The 10,000-nt window shown below is 41.2% G+C and overlaps 1 protein-coding gene across 1 annotated transcript in view; it reads left to right on the top strand.

Moving 5' to 3' along the window:
* rbm46 (RNA binding motif protein 46) overlaps positions 1-10,000 on the top strand; it is a gene marked incomplete at both ends in the record, with an annotated part of 29,797 nt that overhangs the window by 5,724 nt on the left and 14,073 nt on the right. The window contains 3 exons of the mRNA XM_080051845.1: positions 2,871-2,968; positions 7,610-7,866; positions 8,779-8,933. Of these exons, the coding sequence (XP_079907971.1) occupies positions 2,871-2,968; positions 7,610-7,866; positions 8,779-8,933 (510 nt within the window). The remainder of the gene's footprint in view (positions 1-2,870; positions 2,969-7,609; positions 7,867-8,778; positions 8,934-10,000) is intronic.

Genomic DNA, 10,000 nt, shown 5'->3' with positions numbered 1-10,000 from the left:
CAGAGGGGGCTACAACACAGAGCAAACAGCTACAAGTGAAGCTGTTAGAGTCAGTGTTTAAAAGGATTTAAAATCACACTACCTGTCTGTACTGTGTGTGCACTGAAGAACAGAAATCCAGTGTTAATACTCAGCCCAGGCTCTGTAAACTGGTATGTATACAAACATGAAAGCTAGCAACATGCCCATTTATAGTTCAGACAGGTAGCGGATCATGAGGAGATATTCACTGATTTTGACAAAGTGATTTTGACAACAAGGGTTGCGTTCCGAATCGCATACTTTCTACTATATAGTATGTAGAAAAAAGATTTAGGATGTCCCGATTCTTGTGGCCAGATTTAGGATGGTTAGAAGTACCCGGATGTCCTACTTCATGCGGCCAAGATTGTTTGTGTTGAAAACTGCATCCTATTTGGGCGATTCTGACCCACAATCCAGTGCGAACGTGAAGTGACGTAACATCGACGAAGCCTCCATATGAAAACAAACGGGGATGCGACGGATATAAAAGCAAGAGGCAAGATCAAGGCGCAATGTTATGATGAAATAAGAGAGTAAAAGTATGTCCCAATAGTATGCCTACTGCATCCTAACTAGATTCTTTTTATCGTCGGATGTCGTATGTAGAATAGAAAAAAGAAAGAGTATGCGATTCGGAACGCAACCAAGATTTCTCCTAGAATCACTGACTGCACCTTTAAAGGACATTGTATTACCTAGTTGATTTGGTCCACTAACAGCAGCCTGGGCTATTTAAAGTGCTTTTATAAATATTGATGCAGGAATTGTCATGGAGATGTGTTTAAGACCATATGATACGATATGGTACCAATGATTTATGATTCTGCTTTACCACCACACACACACACACACTCACGCACGCACGCACGCACGCACGCACGCACGCACGCACGCACGCACGCACGCACGCACGCACGCACGCACGCACTCACTCACTCACTCACTCACTCACTCACTCACTCACTCACTCACTCACTCACTCACTCACTCACTCACTCACTCACTCACTCACTCACTCACTCACTCACTCACTCACTCACTCACTCACTCACTCACTCACACATAAATTGGAAACATTCCCACAAACGTTTACTCGCTCACTCTCCCGCCCCCTCATACACACACACACACACACACACACACACACACACACACACACACACACACACACACACACACAGAGGGAGTTATTGAATTATCTATGCTGCTCTGTGCTGAGACCTCCTGTGGTCTAAATCAATGCTAGAAGGCGCTATCAGACTCCGGTATCAATGTTACACAGCACATGGATTCCTATCGCATCTACAAACACACTTTCACCATCTGTTCATAGCAAGGGCGGCTCCCCTTAGGACAAAATTAAGCAGATAGGCGCTTAAATTATGCATTTTATGATCAATTTAACCGAGTAAATATGTTAATAAGGCAGTCTCTTGTACTGCATGCACAAAAATATGATTTTTTTTTTTTAAGCATTGGCAAATTTTTAGATTTTTGTCTATGTATCTTCCATAACATGTCTTCTTTCATACTAGTATAAATCAAAAGGTCCAACATGTACATTCAGGTGTTCATTTGACTAAACCTTGTCTGTTTGCGTCTGTATATTTCTCCTATACAACCATCTTTAACGGACATTATCTCAACATTATTATTTTTTTTTTTTCAATGCTCTGAACCAAAAATCTACAACTTCTAAAGCACTTACATCAACTAAACTTTCCATAATCATTCTCAGCACTATTCTGAAGGTTATTACAGAAGGATTTGTTCATGTGTTGTTCATTGTCTGATTTAAAAAAAATTACTGGTTCAAATACATACTGTCCCTAGCCATTGAGTCCTTTAGTTAGAGTAGAAAATGAATTAATTATTGATGTATTATTATGTATTCCGCCGGCTACTGTCACCTTTGAAGATATCCACATTGATTCAGGTGTTTATTTGACTAAACCTTGTCTGTTTGCATCTGTATATTTCTCTTATACAACTAACTTTAACGGACATTATCTCAACATTAGTTTTTTTTTTTTTTTCAATGCTCTGAACCAAACATCTCAACTTCTAAAGCACTCAGTCACTTATCCACTTTGATTTGTGTAAAGGAGGCTTGAGATAAAGTTGAGAATGTATTTATACACATAACTAGACTGGGTTTTGTCCGCTGTCACTGAGCTATCCTATTGTTATTGTTATTGAGTGATTGCAGCAAGGCACGGCAAGTTTATTTCTATAGCACTATTCAGACACAAGGCCATTCAAAGTGCTTCACACACACACACACACACACACACACACACACACACACACACACACACACACACACACACACACACACACACACAGACACAAGGCCATTCAAAGTGCTTTACACACACACACACACACACACACACACGCACACACACACACTCACACACACACACACACACACACACACACACACACACACACACACACACACACACACACACACAGACACAAGGCCATTCAAAGTGCTTTACACACACACACACACACACACACACACACACACACACACACACACACACACACACACACACACACACAAAGACACAAGGCCATTCAAAGTGCTTTACAGGGGCAAGATTAGAAAAGCGAATTAATAGAAATAAAATATTTAAATTAAATGAAAAATTACAGGTTAAAATGGAAACAGAAAAGTCTTCAGACTCGATTTAAAAGCAAATAAACTAGAACTAGATCTGAGCAGTTATATTTCATAAAAACATCATTCCAGTGCTTACATGTTCACCTAAGTAACGTGTGTGTGTGTGTGTGTGTGTGTGTGTGTGTGTGTGTGTGTGTGTGTGTGTGTGTAACAGGAACCTTCCAGCTGTGGGGTCACTCCATCCAGGTGGATTGGGCCGAACCGGAGAAAGATGTTGATGAGGAAGTAATGCAACGCGTCAGAGTCCTCTATGTAAGTCTGTGTGTGTGTGTGTGTCTGTCTGTCTGTCTGTCTGTCTGTCTGTCTGTTTGTGAGTGAGTGAGTGAGTGAGTGAGTGAGTGAGTGAGTGAGTGAGTGAGTGAGTGAGTGTGTGGGTCTGTCTGTGTGTGCCAGTGAAAAATACTTTATGAAAAAACAACTTTTTAACCTTACATAGTCCAGCTTCACCTGTCTGGTAACACATTGGTTGTACAGTCGAGAGAGTTTGTATCTGTTAAAAATGTTCCAAACTTTCACTCCGAAAGAAAAGGGCATCAGTTGTCGGGGCGACCGTGGCTCAGGTGGTTAAGCGGGTTGGCCAACGATCCAAGGGTTGGCGGTTCAATCCCCGCCCGGCCACCTGTGTCATGGTTGTTGTGTCCTTGGGCAAGACACTTCACCCACCTTGCCTGGTGTGAATGTGTATGATTGCTGTATGTTTGAGGTGGTGGTCTGAGGGGCCGTAGGCACTGAATGGCAGCCATGCTTCCGTCAGTCTGCCCCAGGGCAGCTGTGGCTACTATGGTAGTTTACCACCACCAGGATGACTGTGTGTGAATGAATGGAACCTGGAACCCTGTAAAGCGTCTTTGAGTGCCTTGAAAAGCGCTATATAAATCCAATCCAATCCATCATTGTATCCAGGGTCGGTGATTTTAGGAAGAGGCTGTGTGAGAGAGTAGTGTGTGTGTTCCGACACTCAAAACCTCCATGGGATCAATTAGTTTCACTGTGAAACACTGGAATCATCTCAGGGCAACAAACACGAACTCAGCACCACCTCACAGCTGTAAGGGGGTCCCAGAGAGGTGTGTGTGTGTGTGTGTGTGTGTGTGTGTGTGTGTGTGTGTGTGTGTGTGTTTGAGTGTGTGTGTGTGTGAGAGAGAGAGAGTATATGTGTGTGTACAACTATCTTCGTGAGAACCAATTTGAGTTTTAGATCTTTAGAGTGAGGACACATTTAGTCTGGTTCTCCCTTTGGGACAGGCCTTTAAAGGGCTGTTTGAGGGTTAACACTAGGTTTTAAGGACAGGCCTTTAAAGGGCTGTTTGAGGGTTAACACTAGGTTTTAAGGTTCAGGTATGAATTAGGTTTATGTTAGGGTTAGTGTAAGGGTTGGGGTTAGGCATTTAGTTTGGATGGTTAGGGTTAGGGTAAGGGGCTAGGGAATGCATTATGTCAATGAATGTCCTCACAAGTATAGCCGTACAAACCTGTGTGTGTGTGTGTGTGTGTGTGTGTGTGTGTGTGTGTGTGTGTGTGTGTGTGTGTAAAACTGCACTGCTAACAGATTTACTCAACCAAAAATCTTGTCTGCAAAGTTTTTCAGACACACACACACACACACACACACACAGACACACACACACACACACACACACACACACACACACACACACACACACACACACACACACACACCTCATGATCTTCAGAAAGGTAGTTTTATCTTCTCATAATATTAATTGCTGTAATCTCAAACTCACAGTATAATCAACCTTTATCACAAAAGGTTTTCCCCTCTCATAACTTCTCATATGCTTCAAGTTTCCCATAATTATTTTGCGATGTCGAGATAACCGCTTAATTAACCTTCTGTGACGAGATAATGGTTTTAATTAAATGCTGCACAAGCGTTCTTAGCTGCCGGACAACACAGACTAGCCCTGCGTTCCGAATCTCATACTCTTTCTTTTTTCTATTCTACATACGACATCCGACGATAAAAATAATCTAGTTAGGATGCAGTAGGCACACTATTGGGACATACTTTTACTCTTTTATTTCATCATAACATGGCGCCTTGATCTTGCCTCTATATTTTGCTTTTATATCCGGCGCATCCCCGTTTGTTTTCATATGGAGGCTTCGTCGATGTGACGTCACCTCACGTGCGCACCGGATTGTGGGTCAGAATCGCCCAAATAGGATGCAGTTTTCAACACTAACAATCTTGGCCGCATGAAGTAGGACATCCGGGTACTTCTAACCATCCTAAATCTGGCCACAAGAATCGAAACATCCTAAATCTTTTTTCTACCATACTAAAAAGTAGAAAGTATGCGATTCGGAACGCAGGGTAAAATCAAGCTGGCAGACAACACAGACTAGATGTAGGGTCTGTAGAATAGACTCATGAGGTTTTTATACGTGAAAATTTGACTGTTCGTTTACTTTATTTAACCTTTATTTATACTTGAAAGATCAGTTGAGGGGTGTGTGTGTGTGTGTGTGTGTGTGTGTGTGAGAGAGTGTGTGTGTGTGTGTGAGAGAGTGTGTGTGTGTGTGTTTGTGTGTGTGAGTGACCCTCATTTGCAATAATGTCGAGTCAAACAAATGCAAAGCAAAAACCACAACACATACACAATATACAGCACAATGCAAATACATCAAATACACAACAAGCTGAGACAAAAAACTATTTAAAGGTGCAGTGTGTAATATGACATCATCAAGAAAGTTCTACAAAGTTCTAGAATGCAACGCTCCCTGGGTAACCCCAACCCTTTAGAATAATAACAGAAGCTACAGTGGCCTTCAAGGACAAGAACAATTCTAAATGTTAAACAATGCACCTGATGACATTCCAACTATGACACTTTCAAGATTTTCACTAGGCCTTGGTCCAAAATATGCAGAAATATGGACATATATGAGACCCTTTCTAAGGGAAAAAATTATAATTAAAAAAGAAATTCAGCCATTATGCACTAAATTAAACGTACTTATGGATATTATAATTACTTTCTACAAAATCTGCTAGGAAATAAAACCCCAAATTCTACACACTGCAGGTTTAAACATTTAGACAGTGATGCAGAATGGCTGCAATTAAAATGAAATGGGTGAAAGTGCAATAAAGCCCAATTAAAACAGTTACAGGTAGGAGAATCCAGGCAGCACATTAGCAGAGTTGAACTTATAGCCGATCAAGCAGTTTTTACGATAGCAAAAGTACAGTAGAGTATATAAGGGCCACAGTATTGAGCATTGTATTTCGCTTTATTGACTAAATTGTATTCCCAAAAGCATACACTAAACACACACACACTCACACACGCACACAGACACACACACAGACACACACACACACACACACACACAAGCAAGCACACCCACACACACAGCACTTTGGCCTTTTTTAAAAGATGCATTGAAGCAAATAGTTTAAAAACTTTTCTCATCTTGTCTCGGCTGGTGTGGAATCTAAAGAAAGATTTTAGGAAATCACGTTTATTCTCCGAGGACGTTAAAGAGCCGTAAAGCAGAATTTATTTCACTCTTAATGTCTATCCATTAAAGTTTATCACACGGTCGTTCCTTCGTTTACTGCAGTGGAACAGCTGTTTTTATATAGACAGGAGCTAAAAAATATACAAGTACAGCAAGTAAGGCAAATGCTAAAAGTTATGGTCATTAAAGTCGCTATGAGGAACTTTTTAAATATTTCTGAAACAGTCTAATTTTTTCCTCTGATGATCATAAATGACATGTAACAGCAAACAGTGAACAGCTGTTTTTATATAGACAGGAGCTAAACATATACAAGTACAGCAAGTAAGGCAAATGCTAAAAGTTATGGTCATTAAAGTCGCTATGAGGAACTTTTTAAATATTTCTGAAACAGTCTAATTTTTTCCTCTGATGATCATAAATGACATGTAACAGCAAACAGTGAACAGCTGTTTTTATATAGACAGGAGCTAGAAATATACAAGTACAGCAAGTAAGGCAAATGCTAAAAGTTATGGTCATAAAGTAACTTTCTTTGCATTAGTTGATTCCCAATCAAGATACACTGGTATCTATCTACCTGTCTACCTGTCTGCCTACCTGTCTGTCTGTCTATCTATCTACCTGTCTACTAGCCTGTCTGTCTGCCTGTCTGTCTGTCTATCTACCTGTCTACTAGTCTGTCTGTCTGTCTGTCTGTCTGTCTGTCTGTCTGTCTGTCTATCTTTCTACCTGTCTACTAGTCTGTCTACCTGTCTGTCTATCTATCTACCTGTCTGTCTGTCTGTCTGTCTGTCTGTCTGCCTGTCTGTCTGTCTGTCTACCCCTCTGTCTGTCTACCCCTCTGTCTGTCTGTCTGTCTACCTGTCTGTCTGTCTACCCCTCTGTCTGTCTGTCTGTCTGTCTGTCTGTCTGTCTGTCTGTCTGTCTATCTTTCTACCCGTCTGTCTGTCTGTCTATCTATCTATCTACCTGTCTGTCTGTCTGTCTGTCTGTCTGTCTGTCTGTGTTTCTGTCTGTCTGTCTGTCTGTCTGTCTGTCTGTCTGTGTTTCTGTCTGTCTGTCTGTCTGTCTGTCTGTCTGTCTGTCTGTCTGTCTCTCTACCTGTCTGTCTGTCTGTCTGTCTGTCTGTCTGTCTATCTACCAGTCCGTCTGTCTGTCTGTCTATCTTTCTACCAGTCTGTCTGTCTGTCTGTCTGTCTGTCTGTCTGTCTGTCTGTCTGTCTGTCTGTCTGTCTGTCTGTCTGTCTGTCTGTCTGTCTGTCTATCTATCTACCTGTCTGTCTACCTGTCTGTCTGTCTGTCTGTCTGTCTGTCTACCAGTCTGTCTACCTGTCTATCTGTCTGTCTGTCTGTCTGTCTGCCTGTCTCACTAACACAGTATCTCCTCGTGTATTTCAGGTGCGTAACCTGATGCTGAACACCACGGAGGAAACTCTCCGTTTGGAGTTTTCTCGGTTCAAACCAGGAAGTGTCGAGCGCGTCAAGAAGCTGACGGACTACGCGTTCGTTCACTACCGCTGCCGTGACGACGCTGTCACCGCGCTGAGCCTGATGAACGGGGCGATGATAGACGGGGCCGGGGTGGAGGTCACGCTCGCCAAGCCCGCCGGCATCAAAGATGGAGGAAGCAGCAACGGCAGCGTGGCAGGGAGACGGTAGGAAGAATTACATAGATATTTTTATTTATTCTTTTATGGATGGATGGATGGATGGATGGATGGATGGATGGATGGATGGATGGATGGATGGATGGATGGATGGATGGATGGATGGATGGATGGATGGATGGATGGATGGATGGATGGATAGATAGATAGATAGATAGATAGATAGATAGATAGATAGATAGATAGATAGATAGATAGATAGATAGATAGATAGATAGATAGATAGATAGATCGTAGGTCGTTGCAAGTTCTTTTTTTTTGTTTTGTTTTAAGTAAAAACAATTCCAAATTGTTCTGGTTTCTTGTCACTCGAAAATGTTTTGGACAGACAGATAGATGGATGGATGGATGGATGGATGGATGGATGGATGGATGGATGGATGGATGGATGGATGGATGGATGGATGGATGGATGGATGGATGGATGGATGGATGGATAGATAGATAGATAGATAGATAGATAGATAGATAGATAGATAGATAGATAGATAGATAGATAGATAGATAGATAGATAGATAGATAGATAGATAGATAGATAGATAGATCGTAGGTCGTTGCAAGTTCTTTTTTTTTGTTTTGTTTTAAGTAAAAACAATTCCAAATTGTTCTGGTTTCTTGTCACTCGAAAATGTTTTGGACAGACAGATAGATGGATGGATGGATGGATGGATGGATGGATGGATGGATGGATGGATGGATGGATGGATGGATGGATGGATGGATGGATGGATGGATGGATGGATGGATAGATAGATAGATAGATAGATAGATAGATAGATAGATAGATAGATAGATAGATAGATAGATAGATAGATAGATAGATAGATAGATAGATAGATAGATTAGACTTTCTTGAAAACGTTTTCAATATCAGTAAAATCTCAACAACCTGTCGCTAGGTACAACAGCAGAGGTTACCTGGGCAACAACGGGTCGTCGTCAGGGGGAACAGGAGACGGAACCTTCCTGCTCCACAGAGGAAACGGTTTGATGGACAGGAGCCCCGTGCCCCTGCCGCCACGGCTGGGAAGCCCCTTCTACTCCGGAGCAGGAGGTGAGGGGCTGTCTGTGTGTGTGAGGGGGGGGGGGGGGAGTGTGTGTGTTTATTTGTGTGTCTGTGCCTGTGTGTGTGTGTGTGTGTCTGTGTCTGTCTGTGCTTGTGTGTGTGTGTGTGCCTGTGTGTCTGTCTGTGTGTGTGTGTGTGTGTGTGTGTGTGTGTGTGTGTGTGTGTGTGTGTGTGTGTGTGTGTGCACTAATTAGATAAGAGAAGAAGCCTTCATTGTCATTGCATTCAAAATACAACAACATTTTGAGTTAGTAAAGTTATTTATGAGCATTTAAAACACTATGATGAAGTCAGGTTTAAGATGGCTGACTAGTTATGAAGGGAAACATACCTTTCTCACGTCAAGAAATAACTTTTCTAACTGATCTAGGTCACACTATGTGGACAACAACTAACATTAAGCGCATATTATATATTATATATTATATATATTATATCGGAGCAAAAAGCTGGTATGCAATACTTGAATTAATAAAAAGATTCTTACCATTAAAGGTACAGTGTGTAATATGACATCATCAAGAAAGTTCTACAAAGTTCTAGAATGCAACGCTCCCTGGGTAACCCCAACCCTTTAGAATAATAACAGAAGCTACAGTGGCCTTCAAGGACAAGAACAATTCAAAATGTTAAACAATGCACCTGATGACATTCCAAAAACATGGATTCCTCCATAAGACCTGCCTGCTCAATGTACAAAATGTAATATTAATATTTGTAATTCTCCGCTCGGGAGGATAATTCAGATTATTGGTAGAGGTGATTTTACACCAATGAGGACATATTTATGAATGAGGATATTGATTTTAGCCAATAAATTACTTAAAATGTTACACAGTGTCCCTTTAACAAAAACATCTACTTCTGCCGTCTTGTTGTTGACGCAACTTGTGAACGGGCCCCTAAACACTTCAGACAAGATCGAAACATAATTTTGTCGAGCTCAAACAAGACTGTGTACTCAAATCTTCATCCTAAAACAGCCATATTTCTTTTTTTAAATCAAAATCTCTTTATTTGTTCATTTTTATACACATGTTGAAATGAAAAGAACA

The sequence above is a fragment of the Ammodytes marinus genome (genome assembly GCF_949987685.1).
Source record: "Ammodytes marinus genome assembly, chromosome: 23".
NCBI classification, from domain to species: domain Eukaryota; kingdom Metazoa; phylum Chordata; class Actinopteri; order Uranoscopiformes; family Ammodytidae; genus Ammodytes; species Ammodytes marinus.
Note: the sequence above shows the minus strand (reverse complement) of the source record. Positions and strands in the feature narration are given on the sequence as shown.